At 41.3% G+C, this 16,433-nt stretch overlaps 2 protein-coding genes across 4 annotated transcripts in view; one reads left to right on the top strand and one right to left on the bottom strand.

Annotated features, from left to right (window-relative positions):
• The window catches only part of LOC119171525 (kelch-like protein 17), a 50,823-nt gene that overhangs the window by 23,513 nt on the left and 10,877 nt on the right, over positions 1-16,433 (top strand). For all 3 annotated transcript variants that reach the window (XM_075890265.1, XM_075890264.1, XM_075890266.1), the window contains 2 exons: positions 12,631-12,887; positions 14,624-14,879. In XM_075890265.1, the coding sequence (XP_075746380.1) occupies positions 12,631-12,887; positions 14,624-14,879 (513 nt within the window). The remainder of the gene's footprint in view (positions 1-12,630; positions 12,888-14,623; positions 14,880-16,433) is intronic.
• Positions 5,083-9,585, bottom strand: LOC119171535 (uncharacterized). Its single transcript, XM_075890263.1, has 4 exons — positions 9,428-9,585; positions 6,695-7,280; positions 5,605-5,672; positions 5,083-5,216 (listed from the first exon to the last, which is right to left on the bottom strand). Exons 1-3 carry the CDS (start codon positions 9,462-9,464, stop codon positions 5,645-5,647), a joined length of 651 nt encoding a protein of 216 aa, XP_075746378.1. The 5' UTR covers positions 9,465-9,585; the 3' UTR covers positions 5,083-5,216; positions 5,605-5,644.

Genomic DNA, 16,433 nt, shown 5'->3' with positions numbered 1-16,433 from the left:
TTTTCCCAAGCTGATGTTTCACTTTAACAGAAGAAAAATTTCGATTCATCAAGTTTAGTGTATTGAGGTAAGAGAAAATTCTAACTTTCAATATGATGATTCAGATATGTTTCATATGTTATCTTTACTTTTTTCTATTAAAGGAACACCAAAGTGAAATAAAGTGTCAGCTTATATTGATAAATTGTACTCCAAGAACTCCAAGGTCATTAATTTGAAAATGATAGGTTTATTAATAGAGGAGAAAATCGAGGTCAAAGTTCCATTTTTAAATTTCGTGTCGAAATATTCATGCATGACCTCACTGACTTTAAGCTGTAATTTTTGTATTTTGGCGACATTGGTGTCAGGAAATTTCGTCGAACCTGGTATGTCAAGTCTTTTGTCCCTCTCACAGGAAAATGCCTTTCACCTTTGCTGATTAGGAATGACATAGGGTGTAGTAGACGCCATCAAAATCGAGGACGTCTCAGCATTAGGTGCGGGAATTTCAAAGTGGGGCCGCCCCCCACATTTTTCTTTTTTCCCGTTCCTTCACTTACTAAGCATGTTCTCGCAAGCATGGTGATTTTGTAGTTAAGAATGACTAACTTGTAAATATGAGAAAAATTATCTGTAGATTTAGTCTCTTCAAATGAGAACGTACTGAGCCTGCTTGCAAGCTAGTTTGTACATTTCCTTAGCGCTAAATTAGTGTCTTGCGAATAAGCATGGACAAAAAATGAACCGATAAATACTAGGTGCTGTTGCTGGGGCTTCCAACATTAGAAATAAGTGACGGCCCACAATGTTCCCGAGTACTGTATAAAACGAATCAATATAAAATTAATGTTGCCATCCGTCCATCATCTTGACTTCTTTTCTTGCTTGTTAGGCCTCGTCATACACCAAGAGTTGTCTTATCTTTTTTTGGCTATTACACCACCAAGTGCTTCTTCTCTCTCTGTTAAATCAATAGTGGTTTGTTTCGCCATTGCAGAAGGGTAGTTTGCTACCTAAAACCATGTTTTTCCATGGAGTTAGAAACATTAGGCCTGCACATAACACATAGCACAGCCACAGTGAAAACTGGAAGAGCAGCTTTTCTTGAGCTTTTTTCAAGCATTCTGCAACTACTATAAGCACACTTGCATGGCACCCACTATGCCATAAGTTATGATAACTTTTCTGTAGTAAGAGAGCTATCACTCTGCTATTAATCATTTTTCTAAAAAGCGTGGCACCCGCTACACACTTGTAAGGCATTATGCAGACTTGTTGATGCCCTTGCTGACAGCAATGAAAGAATACGTCTGAGGCTTTTGTAAGAGGTTGTATCATTCAATGATCCACTCGTTGCACAGTTCTCATGTCCGGAGCCCATTGTGAGCCCTCTTGGGGTAACTAATATAAGCACAAATTATAATAATTTTTGTCAAAGTGGGAAAGCACCCACTACGCCATTATTTCTTATTCTGCGGAGAAGCATGATACCCGCTACATATTTGTGGGGCACTATGTGCACTTTGTTGGTGCTGTGGCTGATGGAGAGGAATAATTAAGGCTCGGCACTTTGTGGTGGGTTGGAAGCATTAAATGACCCACTCATTATACAAGTCCGGTTGTGTGATGCCCCGATTGTTATTTTGCTCTTTTGCCACACCATACTATCATAAGTTAAGGGAAGATGCGATTCGAAGGAAAAGTTGCATTAATCTGTAACCTAGAGCAATAAAATATTTGCTGTATATATATATATATATATATATATATATATATATATATATATATATATATATATATATATAACGCTTCTTGGCTGATTTTAAATGCGCAATTAGTTTCATTGTAAGCTGTACAGTTTTCATTTTATGCCATGACAACGTGTAAAGTATAGCTTTTTTTGGAAAAACTTTTTCTGCCTATAAATGTTTATGTTTGTGAGCCATTAATGACCCATATTGCTCCATATTAATTATAGAATGGAAATAACCATGAAGAAAGTTCGTATAAGACATCTGAATGGACAAGAACAATTGTAATGCGAGAATCCTTAGAATCCTCAGCCTATATAACTGTTTACTTTAGGTTTCAAGTTTTAAAGCAGATACTTGCACCCTTCACATGTTAAGGAAGGTGTGTGCAAAATTTTATTCTGATCGGGCTATTAGAAGTACCGAAAGCAAAATTTCCAAACTCGAGAAGTTGCCCACTAATGAATATTGAGAAAAACTCATTTTGAATATTTGCAGCTTAAGGCGCGAAAACGACACGGACGAAGAGAGACAGTACACACACACGGAGCGCCACTTCCAACAAAGATTTATTTCGAAAGAGCACAGAACATATATAGACACCGCGCGCGCCGTCACCGTGCCTTAATGCGCAGCCGCATTTAAGTAGCGTAACTCCTTTGGCGATAAAGAAATGGAGGCTACGCTGACGCACAGATCACCTAATTCGATTATTCTCTTGGCCTCAATGATTAGTCTTACTGATTTATCAGGGCTTCGGGCGACTACCGCGCAGGCGCTAAAGTTAGGAACGCAATGACAATCCCGGCAGTGAATTGCGAGGTGGCCCTCTCTGCCATTTCTGACGTTGTTATTATGCTGTCTTAGCCTATCATTCAGGCATTGCTCGGTATGGCCTACGTACCATCTACCACACGAACAGGGGAACTCGTAGACCACACCCTTCTGACAAATTACATACTTGTTCTGGTGGTTCACATTGCAGGCCGGAGCTTTCCTGAGAAAGGGGTTAGTCAACTTGCAGAGCCTGGAAAGTTTTAACGGCGCAGAGAAGACCACCTTTACATCAACCTGTTCGGCAATCTTTTTCAGATTATGGGATACGCGGTGTATATAAGGAATCACAGCAAGCTTAACATTATCCTGGGGTGACCCTTCGCTTGTGTGGCAGTTCCGCGACTGTTTTATCGCCCTTAATAGTGACACACGAACTTTCGGTCGATTCGACTATAAGGTTTTTAGATCTTAGATTGTTTGTAACAACTGATCATACATGTTGGCAGTATGAGCCTCGTGCTAACAAACCATTACTACCTTTTAGCTCGTCCCATTCTAAGCTTGTCAAACGTAGCATCGCCAACATGTGCCTGCTGAATGCTTTCAAGAAATCCTGCCCACACAGAGCAGCAGACAGTTTCCTCAAGCAGGTTGACCGTCTTGAGCAGGCGGGCTATCCACAGCACACTTTGGTGTCAGTGGCGGAGAAGATTTTGAAGAAGTCGCGGAACTGCCACACAAGCGAAGGGTCACCCCAGGATAATGTTAAGCTTGCTGTGATTCCTTATATACACCGCGTATCCCATAATCTGAAAAAGATTGCCGAACAGGTTGATGTAAAGGTGGTCTTCTCTGCGCCGTTAAAACTTTCCAGGCTCTGCAAGTTGACTAACCCCTTTCTCAGGAAAGCTCCGGCCTGCAATGTGAACCACCAGAACAAGTATGTAATTTGTCAGAAGGGTGTGGTCTACGAGTTCCCCTGTTCGTGTGGTAGATGGTACGTAGGCCATACCGAGCAATGCCTGAATGATAGGCTAAGACAGCATAATAACAACGTCAGAAATGGCAGAGAGGGCCACCTCGCAATTCACTGCCGGGATTGTCATTGCGTTCCTAACTTTAGCGCCTGCGCGGTAGTCGCCCGAAGCCCTGATAAATCAGTAAGACTAATCATTGAGGCCAAGAGAATAATCGAATTAGGTGATCTGTGCGTCAGCGTAGCCTCCATTTCTTTATCGCCAAAGGAGTTACGCTACTTAAATGCGGCTGCGCATTAAGGCACGGTGACGGCGCGCGCGGTGTCTATATATGTTCTGTGCTCTTTCGAAATAAATCTTTGTTGGAAGTGGCGCTCCGTGTGTGTGTACTGTCTCTCTTCGTCCGTGTCGTTTTCGCGCCTTAAGCTGCAAATATGTTAAACCAACAAGCCCAGTCTGCTATTCTTACCTCATTTTGAAGTTATAAGTGAATGCTCATCTATGCATAAAAAATATATCTTTAAGATGATCTCTTTCATCATGGGAGCTTGGGGATTACGGCTATTTTGAGCATATGTCACTTTAGTGATCTCATGCAAAATGCAATGGTAAGTAGCCAGGTGACAACTTCCAGGCGACTCTAGACAGTGAGCTTTAGTTTTCAGTAGCCAACTTGTGCTCTTTAAAAGCAATTTCGACCTACTTCGAGTTGAATTACAATTTTTATCATTTTTTATGAAAGTAGAGAAGCTAAACTTGTGAAAGCAAATAAAAACAAAAAAGAATATGTAATTTCGGTAAAAACTTCTGTTCTTGACTTGCATCTCGCCTTAACATGTTTCCGTGTCCAGCATGAGGCCTGTATTGGGTTATTTTGCAAAGGAGTTTCAAGCACTGGCATTGCTCAGTCATTCGAGAAAATGGAGTTTCAGCCAGAATGGTATGCTGTGTTGGTGAGGTGTTTATCCCTACCCCCATTCTAAGGTATGTTTGCAAAAAGTCCTTAGATGTATTCATTCTAGAGATGGTGAACTCTTTGGGGGTTGTATGCTCACCTTTGTGTCGTGGTAGAACAATTCTTTGTGTGTATTTGCATCACAGCCATGTTTAAGTAGAATAAATACCATGAAATTAAAAAAAGAAAACGTGCATGGCTCTATGGTGAAATACCAGAGTGACACGCAAAAGGCGTGGGTTCAAATCCCGTCCTACCCTCGATATTTTTCCTTCATTCGTGCCATACTGGTTATGGACACTGGCGACAGCGGCGAACAACTGCATGACGAATACTGGCTGTTACTCTGATCTCATTACAGCTTCTGCTGTCAAAGTGACATGGTGCACAACGCTCCTTTAACTAGTCGAGAGATGCGTCACGTGTTTTCTGCTTTCTAGTACTGTCTTGTTTGAACTGAGATATATGGAGAAGTTACCTGTATGTCTTCGTGTGCATTTGTGGAGGGATGGTAGTTACAGTCTGTGCATTGCAGAACACAGTGCTATCAGCTGATTGAAGATTTGAGCAGGCTGTCGCTCTCATGTTGGAGAATTATGGTGTGTTTGCAGTATTGGAGAATGAGAGGAGAAGCAAAGCGTTTAGTTGCACTGGAATCTATTGCTTTATTGTTCCCTTATAAGTTACCAAAATAGTGCCGAATTGTGTTGGTTTGCTGTCGTGGCTCCATTTTTTACTCCATTTTTGAAAAGGCCAGGGACACACTATTAGTCACTGTAAAAAGAAAAAGAAAAATGCATTTTTAATATCCTCTTTTAATTAAAAAATATCAAAAACACAGAGAAGAGCAACACAATAAGTCATTTTATCATAAAAAAAATTGCTACTGATAATAATAATGATAGTGCATTGGGCAACTACACGTAGAATTCGACACAAAGAAATAATGGGCACACTATAACAGTTTCGCGAGTTCATAAAGTAGGCTGGAAAGAATGAGAAAATGCATTCATCGACGACAACTGAGCATTGCAACATCGACAATGTATAGTTAAAGCATTTAACACTTTGTAATTGTGCCTCTGCATATTACACTAATAATATTAAAACAAATGATGTGAATGAGATTCGGCGTAACGTATGGGCATCAATTTATTCTTACCGTCGACATCAGCAACCAGAGTTTTGATGGCACTCACTGCTTACTGGCTGTTGGAACTGGCGGCAGACCTGGACAAGGGAAAGATAAAACAAGCAACATTTAATATCTTTGTTATGTAGGCATGAAAATGCACCTTAAGAATTGATTAGGCACAGGCAGTACAATCAATTCTTGAGAGGATTAACTGTTTTCGAAATGAGGCCCATGTACTTTGATTTAGGTGCATGTTGAAAAACCCCAGGTGGTCAAAGTTTCTAGAGCCCTCCTCCACGGCATCCCTCATGATCTTATAATGATTTTGGGTCGTTAAATCCCAACAGATATATATTAGTATTAAAGATAGCAACTCTGCAAATAATCTATCTCAAGTTGGCATGTCACATGGCAGTTGTCATCTTACAAAACAAAATTTTGTCATCTATGGTGCACACCTGGACAGGTTTTCGTACCATGAAATGTTGGTCTACCTTCCAGTGTTGCATACCAATGGTAATGTTGATAGAAACGAAGGACGGTGCTCAGGACGTTAGGGGTAGTGCGCACCGAGAATCCCAGTAAATACACCAGACAGCTGCGGCCCGTGTATTGGAACTTCTGCAATTCTGTTTTGTAATTGTTTAGTGCGACATCTTGCTCTTTGTGCTCACTAATTTGTAACGAGTTTACTGGGCCACAATTCGAGTATACGCACTAAGGAAGATAATGAGACTCCCCAAGGCTCACAGAATGTGTTTAGTGTTCATTGAACTCGCACTGTAACAAACGATGCATCATTGAGGTTGTAATATGTGCGGCACAAGTAACAAAAAAATACTCTTTAGGCATGAATTGCACATGAGAGTTTCTTGCTCCCTTTATAAACTGCACGATGTTCTCTTTCTTGGCTCATGATGGGCGAGTGCTGCTCTTCAATTTTACATTGCCTATTTTTTGTTGTGTCACATGTACTGCATTGCTTCGCATCTAGAACATCAGGGCCTTCCTTGTGTATGTGTACATACCGACTGCTATACTGCACGACATGTTTTGTACCAGGGCTGAAAAAATAAGAAGCAACTTGTGGGAGCTGCATAATTCAACACACTCTTACCTTGCTGAAGAAGATGCACTAGAAGCGATACGGGACTGCCGTCCAACAGAACGGGCGCCTCTTTGTCCAAATCCAACAGCACTGGGTCCTTGGACACCCCAGCCCCAGGTTGAGGGGCCATAGTAGCCGAAGCTTGGTCCGTAGAAGCCGTCGAAACCTCCAAAGCCATAGTCACCAAAGCCATAGTCGCCACCCCAGTAGGGCATCTGGTATACGTAACTTCCCGGATAATAGTATCCACCGTAGCCTCCTGGGAAACCGTATCCAAAACCACCAAATCCTGGGAAATATCCGGGGGCACGAGCGGAAGAACCAAGTCTACCAGAAACTGAAGAACTGGCACTGCTAGATGACCCTGAGAGTCCAGGTAGGGCAGATGAGGACAAGGGGCCTGCGAGGCTGCCTCCCATTGAGCTACTTCCGCCAAGGCCTAGGCTGCCAGCGCTGCTAAGTGAGGGCGCACTGAGGCCGACTCCACCGAGGCCTACTCCACCGAGGCCGGCTCCGGCTCCACTGAGGCCGGCTCCGGCTCCACTGAGGTTGAGGTCTACTTTTGTATTCCCAGGTGCAGCGTAGGCCAGAGAAGCTATTTATAAAACAATTAGGAAAAAAAAAAGAAGTTTTATATACTTTTTGTCCATTGTCAAAACTGCCTGAAATACAATGTTACAATGTTGGTACTTGAAATTCAGGTTTCGACGTGAACATGTCTGCTTTGAAAAATTCATGGTGAGAAATCACAAGCGTGGACCGATCGTTAAAATAAAATTAACATAAACATTTCAGCCTTAACATGTCTTTTTTTTTTTTCAAAAAAAAAAAAACACAATATTGATGTCTCATTTTTATTAAGGGCACTTTGGTAAAGAAAGAATCATTTTTTTGTGAACTAGGCCCACATAGTGGTGCTGAAGCGTAAATTTTGCTTTTGTTTTAATGCTTGGTCGGCGCTTGTTATTTCCCACGATATTGTTACTCGTGTGGTCTTTTTTTCAGCGGAAATGGCTGTTACAACATAATGTCATTTAAGCCTGATTACATAATAGTCAATATTTTAAAACTAGAATAGCATGCAGCTAATCTGATATCTGCAGTCTAGGGCCATGCACTTCCACAATCTTTTACTTAGGTCAAACCCGATTAAACACGCAAGTCATACACAATCCAAATAGAAATCGACTCACAGTGGTGCAGCAGCTCGATACCACTTTGTACATACATTTTTCAAGGGTGAAAAACTAACAGCAGCCGACTAAAATGTCCTATCGCACCTACCACATCTTTTTTGTGTAATTCGTTTTCAGCTCCACTAAAATACCTGACGATTCAAACAAGACGTCCAAGCTTTGGGCCTTAACCGCTGCATACGTTGCTGCATCTCTGTTTGCTCATTTCATTTTGCCATTTTCAAATACTTCTGCATTTGTATAAATGGTTCAACACATTTGGAGACTCGTGTCATAGTGAGTAGTACCTGCAGACTAGTTTTCACTGGCTGCAACATCTTTTACTTTAATTTTTGAAGCAGTGGCAGTGTATGAGCAGTTTTAGTGAAGTTTTCAGCTAGTGAAACAGTTATCTATCTGAGTGAATATTCCCATCAGCATGATGAGCTCGGATGTCGGCTGCATAAATACTTCCTTGCGTACTAGGTGGTTCGTACTAGCCTTGCGTACTAGGTGGTTCGTACTGAGCCTTCCACAAGTTGCACAAGGAGAAAGAAAATGAAATACAGGGTATAGCGTGCTACTTCACTCTATCCTGTTTTCTTTTCACTTCCTTCTGCATGCGCAGCATGTAAAAAGCTTGCCTATTGGACTAACAATAAGTGTTGTGCTAGCTCTCTTGGGAGGAAAACAGTAAAATCTGCCTCACAGGAAAAGTTGGGGCACTTTTTTTTTTATATTTTCATAAAGTAGACTCGCAAAAAATTTCTTCGAGCGTGATGCATGTGTGAATGTGAATCTTTCTCATCCATAACCAACCACAATGTTGTGAATCCATTTTCTACGTAGGTTCATCATGGCACTAAATTTCTACCTTGCAGATCGCTCATGAGGATGATATCTAGTTTTATAACTCAGGCTGTTCTAGAAAAATTTGGTTGAAGCTGTTGTAAGATACCTAGTACTGGAATGCATCAATTGTTTGCAACTGTTTCCTGATTGCCTGAGAGCGCTCCTAAAAGCAACAGGTCAGCTGTTGTCTTCGCAATTTTTTTCAAAGACATACGCAACAATTATTGTAACATATAAATGAGTACAATTTTTGTTATCATGCATATTGGACATTTATTTCTACATTTGGGATGGTTACATAGCAATGAGGTGGAAAAAAATTAATTCACTCCTGTAAACATAGAAGTATCAGTTCTATAGGTTATTACCACAGGTAATAAAATCTTTTACGTTTGACAAGTATTTATATGCAGTTTTTAATGGAGATATGTACATGTATTATTAAGTCAACAAATATATCTCCTGTTAATTCTTTCAGGTTGCTCACTGTTAAACCAACAGTACTTTTAGGAAGTAGGCTAAAGTAACAGTAATCAAAGAGGTGGGCAAAATAGCGTGTTAGCGAAGCAGTGGAGGTTATTAAGAACTTAAAATAAAAACATTTTGGCTCCATGGTGTTGGTAGTCAGTTTCGTACAAATGCAAGATCGGCGATAGTGGAGTGCAAGCTGAAATTAATAATGTTTTAAAGAAAAATATAGCTCAAGAATGCTTACCGGCCGACAAAAGCGCAAAGGTGATGAAAGCCCTCATGACTGTGGTGTTCTTGCTGGTGTTTGCCTTTTGCAGAAAAAGTGAAATTTCTGATCCTGCGACTGCTTATATATAGTGGTGAATGGTGGAGTGCGCATGAACATAACAGCAATACTTTCACAAAAAATAAGCTTCTTTTTTTGTTCAAAGTAACCACCTACCTCAAATGTATGTAAAGTGCGTGGCACGAGGGGGGGGGGGGGAATGTAGATTTCTATTATTATTTTTTTTTACAATGGCTGGTATGTCATGCACCTGTCCTGCGAAAGCGGCCGCAGGGACGCTTCCAAATTCGAAGAAAGCGCGAATTCTCTGTGCATATGGAAATCGCTTCGACGTGGGCGAACAAATGAATATAAGAATGCCTAAAAAAATGGGACAAATCGAAGCATGTGAATAGGTAGGTAAACAATGCCTTTCTTTTTTGACCAATGCATCAAATGTGCCTACGTGCGTGCAGCAGCCTAGGCATAGGCACAATGCCTTTTTTTTTATTAGAACATATACGCAGATGTTTCTTTCAGGACTCTAGGCGAAGCACTGCTGAGCAGCGTAATATTTTATTGTTTCCTAGCTGTTAGCTTATCGCATCTTTGTCGATTGCAGCTTTCTTGCACGCTGCCCTCTTTCCATTTACCCATGCATCCTGTCCACTCTGCATTTACATTTTTGCATTCCTGGGTGGCAACCCTCAGCAACTGTAGAAAGAGCCTTTATCTCTTTTGGACAATGCATAGTCACGTACTTAGCGTGTGGCACGGCGTTGGCACTTGCAGTAAGGCTTGGAAGTTGTGAGACCTTCCCAGGGTTGACCTTTTTTGACCTTCTGCATGCTTCCAGCACGCCAAACATAGCCTATTGCCTCAAGGCTTGTTGTTGGAAGTTGGCGATACCTGCGCCAGGGTTGACAACATTTGTTTTTAGGAAAAGAAGTTGTTCAAACACTTTGCATTTCTTTTCTATAACATAACCAGCGCATGTCAACGGTCTGTTTCTGTAGTACCAATTGAATGTATTTCTGACTTGGAGCTGGCACACTACTATAACCAATTTTGACAAGATTTCAACAATTTCAATTCCGTATATAGAATTGAGTAACAAAGTCGAAAACCTTGTCATGGTGATTTATATGGAGACGCTCCATTCTAAAATGGTGTATTGTGGTTATCTCCGATGTGGTATGGCCTAAGCTTGTTCTTATGGCTGTTTTAACTCGGCACACTCAAAATGCTCGACAGTGCAATAAAAGTTGCATATATCAAACCCACAAAGAATTAGGATTAGTTGGATATATCGAATAATTTGGTTGACAACTTTTCATGAAATTATTGCATTTTTTGGAGGAATATCAGTATGTCAGATGGTTACACTGCACTTCACGCTAATGTAATAAACACCACTTCACAGAAATATACTTTTCTTTAGGTTTGTTAATGAAAATGGGGGGTAATATGCAGAGGCTGATTGCACGAGCGAAAATTGGCATTGATGAGTATAGTGCCTTGAAGCCTTCGAGCGCAGCTGCGCATACTCGTCTTGAACCAGAAGCATGCACTCTGCCTTGGCTCTTATGTCGGCCACGTTTTCCAATATTATGCGCAGTGTGTTTCTAGGGATGCCATATGAAGCTACTATGTAAGGTTTCTGTGTTTTCCACGTTTGACTGTACTGGTTTTCTCTAGCTTTGTGGAAGACAGACAATTCTTCAGCTTCGCAACATATATCTTGTTAACAAATCAAGAGAAGAGAATGACAAACCAGCACGATGGACTGGCCATGCAACAACGAAGAATCGCGGGAGAGAACGCACGGTGGCAAGCGGTATTCATGCGCGTTCTGCACGATGCCCTTCTAATGCCACCACTCGCTCTGAAAAAATTCTTGTGGAAAAATTTCTTTCCATTGAAAAAAAATCCGAAAATTTCTAAAGCAATGCGAACTTCTTATGCTTTTCATGTTGCCTGACAGTCAGTATATCAAGTGTTCAATTTTTATTAGATGTAGCCACAGTTCTATGCATTCATTTCCAAACATTGCAGTATTAAAAAAATGTTTGTTATAACGAATAATTTAGTTTACTCAAGCTCAATATAGTCGCGTTCAACTGCACGTGCAAGCACTTGTGATGTTGAAGGACTCGTCCTCTGGCTAATTGGTGCTTACTAATAATCATAGTGTAGTGCAAGGACACCTATCAAAGACACAGGAATGTTGTGTGTTTCTGGGTCCTTGCTTCTTTGCACTACACCGTGATTATTGGCATTCACTCACAATGTGTACTTTTGATTGCCTTCGACTTCAAGTTTGTTCTACTTCAACATGTAGGCATATTGCTAGCAGTCAAAAAGAAATGGTTGAGTAAAACTTCTTGCTGTGTGATTTAGTTGACATGAAAGGGGTACATGTTAGCTCGAACTAAGAAAGAACACCATGCTTGCGCAGAACACGTAGCCCAGTCACAGGGAAACCTGGAAGAGCGGCCTGTTTAAAGCCCATTGAAAACTCTCTTTGTGCAACTAATACAGGTACACATGTGAGGTGTCCACTACGCGATAAATCATTGTTTTTGCAAAGTAGGGAAGCACCATCGATGCCATTCTTCATATTTCTGCAGACAAACGAGATGCCCGCGACACATCTGTAAGGCATTATGTGCAGTTTGTTAATCCTGCATGTGGCTCATGATTATAAAGAATTATGACTGAGCATCTTGTAGTGGGTGGGAAGCTTTAAGCCTCACACTCATTGTGCAATCAGCTTTCTGTGACACCTGGTCGTTATTTTACTATTCGCAATACTATTCACCTATGCCAGGTTGTATATGTTAACGCAATTCCTTGCCTGATATGATGCCTGTATGTGGTCTTTTTGCAAAGAAACCTGAAGCACTGTCTTGACTCAGTGGTAAAGAATACTTGACTACCACACAGGGGGCCTGGGTTCAATCCAATCAGGAATATTTTTTTCTAACTTCGTACTTTCTCATTTCACGGCATAGCAGTTAAAGACACTGGCAGCAGTGGACAGCTGCAGCACTGCTGTGATCTCATAACAGCTTTCGCTGCCAATTAAAAAAAAAAAGTTTCTACTATCTTAACAAAATCTGGAATGTGTAACTTTATTTAGGAGTGGTATTTTCCAACTCTGCCATTTTCCGGTTTCGCAGCTTCGATGGCACGCGGGACCTGTCATCGGTGGAGTGCTACGACCCCGTGCGCAACACGTGGTCGTTGCTCCCGGGATTGGGCAGCCGACGCAGCTGCCTGGGAGTGGGAGCCCTGCGTGGCCTCATCTATGTGGCTGGTGGCTATGACGGGACCTCTTGCTTGAGCAGTGTCGAACAGTTTGACCCGCTCGTCGGTGCCTGGACCTCTGTGGCTGCCATGGAGTACCGTCGCCGATACTGCCGCCTTGCTGTCCTTGGTGGGTCAGCTATTCATACACGAACTGTTTCATTCATTCATTCATTTATTGAATTCACTTATACCCAATGCATTCATAAAAAACTAGAGCTAAAATAAGGAAAAAAGCATGAGCATATGACCAAACACAAGACTAGGACTGACAAACGGGTAATTCAAACAAGGAACACGGGCTGGCAAACACAAGCAAAACTGGTGAATGAGATTGCTTATTTAAACCAATATTTTTCTATATTAATTGAACACTAATATAGCAGCCAGGAACCTAATGTATTCGACTAAAAATTCCAAATGTTCATTGTATGGTAAAGATAGTGTACTTTGGCACGTCGGTGTGAAGGAAAAAAAAAAGGTGCTAGATCTAGAGCTCCAAGATTACAGGTACGACTTTCCTTAGCGATTTTTGTGCAGCTTCAGTGACCAAAGCCAGATATATGGCTAGTGACATCTTACAAGTACTTCAGCTATTCTGTATGATAACGTTACTGGAACAATTGCAAGTGCAAGGGCTGTAGCATCGGAATTAATGGAAAACCGAAATCATGTATATGGCTGATGTAACTGATAATGTTTTTTGTTCAGAGTGGTAAATTTTTCATTGAAATCACACCAGTCACAATTCGTCACTTTTCCATCAGTAAGGACTGGACCTGCAACCTTCGGATAATGTATCCGATGCACTACTGATTGGGCTGGCATGGCAGTCACTTTCGTGTACACTTTATAGGGCATTTCTGCGTATGTCACCCTGGTGAGTGTTAGCTAGCTGGCGTGACGCAGCATATGATCTTTTGTACGAGCTGGCAGCTTTCTCACTGAACCCTCGCTTACTACCTAAAGGCATCAAGTGGGCTGGAAGGGGACCCTCGCTATGAACAAAAAAAGAAAAAAGTGGATCAAAGGCTCATTGCATTGTTAGGCATGACTCAATGAAATTAAAACCCAGTGAAGCCAAGGAAGGTATAGAGGATAATATATTGGTCATCGTTAATGTTCAATTCATCACATATGTCAGAACTAGTGATATCAAAAGCCAAGAGCTGTCGTCCTTGAGCAGTAAAAGCAAACCACCATGCTTTGGCTTGCGTACATGATCATGGGCACTATTGCTTTTTCCAAGGAGTAAGATTGATAGTGTCGGCCATTGGCTTTACCACCACAGTGCCACAAAACATGGTGAGCGAGAAATGAATGCGAAAGTATATGTGAAGGAAACAAGTTGGGCAGGGTTGTGGTCCACTATTTCTGTTTCTGCAGAGCAGCTTTTATTGCTCCACATAAGTTCAAAGTAGATTTTATATCTCTAATTAAAAAAAAGAAAGGCAGCTTGTGCCCTCTCCAAGTCATTCAAACACTCTTGCACCAAACAGGGCAGAGCAATAAACAGATCAAAAAGGCCATGTGGTTTTCATGTCATTTTATGAAGTGTATGAAGATCCACAAACCAAGCTCATTCTTACCTTGAGTTTTCCTTATCGGTTTTAAGCCTGTGTTGCGCATGGTGAGCAAAGTAGGCCAGTATGTATGAACCAATATTATTCTTTTCTTTTAGCCTGTTATCATTTTTGAGCCCTTATAACACATGTAGAGAATACAGAGACTTGAGAAAAAGGTAGGGTAAAGACAAAGTTGGTTTGTAAATACGGGTCTTAGAGGCGCCATATGGAATTATTGTAATGCATACGGAACATATCAGTCAGGTGTGCCTATTCGTCCATTGGCGATCTGTGCTTTCAGAGGACTGCCTGTACGCCGTTGGAGGTCACGACGGGGCCAACTACCAGTCGTCCGTGGAGCGTCTGGACCCGCGGGAGGGCCGCTGGCGGCTGCTGCCGTCGATGCACAGCCGGCGCAACAGCTGCGGCGTGGCCGTCCTCGATCGGTCCCTCTACGCCGTCGGTGGGAACGACGGCAGCCTCTGCCTCAGCAGCGCCGAGCGCTTCGACCTGACCGCCAACATGTGGGACCACGTCGGCTCCATGCACTCGCGCAGGCAAGTGGAGCACCCTTGCTTTTTGCGTACTTGCTTTATGTCTTCAATGATTTTTCATAAAAGGAAACCTTAATTTATTCTTGACGTGATGAATGTTGCCTCCAGACTTACATTATCGGCCACGGTGGTGGCCTTTCGATAGACGCGAAGTGGTAGAGGCCCGTGTACTGTGCTATGTCAGGGCATATTAGAGAACACAAGATGGGCTAAATTGCCAGAGCCCTTCACCACGTCATCTCTCATAATCATACCATGGTTCTCAATTTTTCAACTTTAGATATTACTATTATTATTATTACAATAGACTCAGCGAATGAACATTTGTTAAGCTGAACTGCTGCTTAAATAAAACAGATGCTTCCGACAAGATTGGTTTCCTTCTTGTATTGTGCACCCATGGCCATCTCTCAGTAAACAGAACTCCTGTTAAAAAGAACATATTTTCCTGCACAATTCAGGTTACGTTTAATCAGAGTCTACTGTACTTGCATTATGCACATGGGGTTGAGCTGAAAACTAATGATATAATGAAAAGTGAAACCTTTCCTTTGGATGGTTGTGTGCCCCTCAAAACAGTGCACTAACAACATTGATGCAACATTGCATATTTTGCATTGTTTTTGCTGGCTGCAGACCTCCTTGAGGAGGAAAAAGCATTGACAAAGTTGGCACACAAAGTGTCACCCAGCATCTACATAGTAATGCTGTGAAATGTTTAATGATTACTCTCGCTTTTAAGGTAGACTTTGACTTAAGGCCCTTGCTTGGACTTGTGTACATTTTTTGTACGAAGTTTTATTATTTCAATTGTTGCAGATTCATTCAATAAATGCGAAATGCCAAAGGCTCAGCTTAGGTCCTTAGGGAGTGGTAAATGTCTGTATGGGAAGGGTAACAGTTAAAACTGTGTCAAAAGAAAAAAAAAGTTCCATTCTGCAAATAAAGTATAATGATTTCATCTCTTTCTCACCAGCTCGTTAGATTGGAGTTCTATAGTATGTAATGAGAGTTTGCAATAAACAGCTATCTGCTATGGCGAGTTCGTACCAACTAGACCAATTTAACTGTCTTTTATATGTTCTTAAGAGAGGTTAGGTGCAAATTGAATTTCAGGCATGTGTAGGAGCTGTAATATGACTTTACATTTATTTTTCTACTTCAAAGCCATTGAAATGGACGAAGTTTATATTTCTTTGAAGCTTCTTAACAATGGGAAGTTACTGAATAACTCTACGGTTTGTTATGTTAAGGCAGTTTTCTTGTGGCATGTTCATTACTTTGATAATTTGATCTTGTAAATAATTCACTTAGTTTTGTTGCTTCTTTCAAGTTATGCCGGCTGCCAGCTTTTATGGATAGATAACAGAACCTTAATCATTCGTTATTGGTAGGTGCAGCTATTCAAAGCGCGATTTCCCCCTAACGTTTTTTTTTTCATTTTTTGCTTTTATTCATCGCATATATAACTTGCCTAACTCAAGGGTCCACTTCCCACCTCCTTGATACAGTTCCTCAAATGATAAGCTTGATAAGCTAAAAAATGAAAGCAAATTG

Source organism: Rhipicephalus microplus, chromosome 3 (genome assembly GCF_043290135.1).
Source record: "Rhipicephalus microplus isolate Deutch F79 chromosome 3, USDA_Rmic, whole genome shotgun sequence".
Lineage (NCBI taxonomy): Eukaryota > Metazoa > Arthropoda > Arachnida > Ixodida > Ixodidae > Rhipicephalus > Rhipicephalus microplus.
This window is presented reverse-complemented; position numbering and strand designations above follow the sequence as displayed.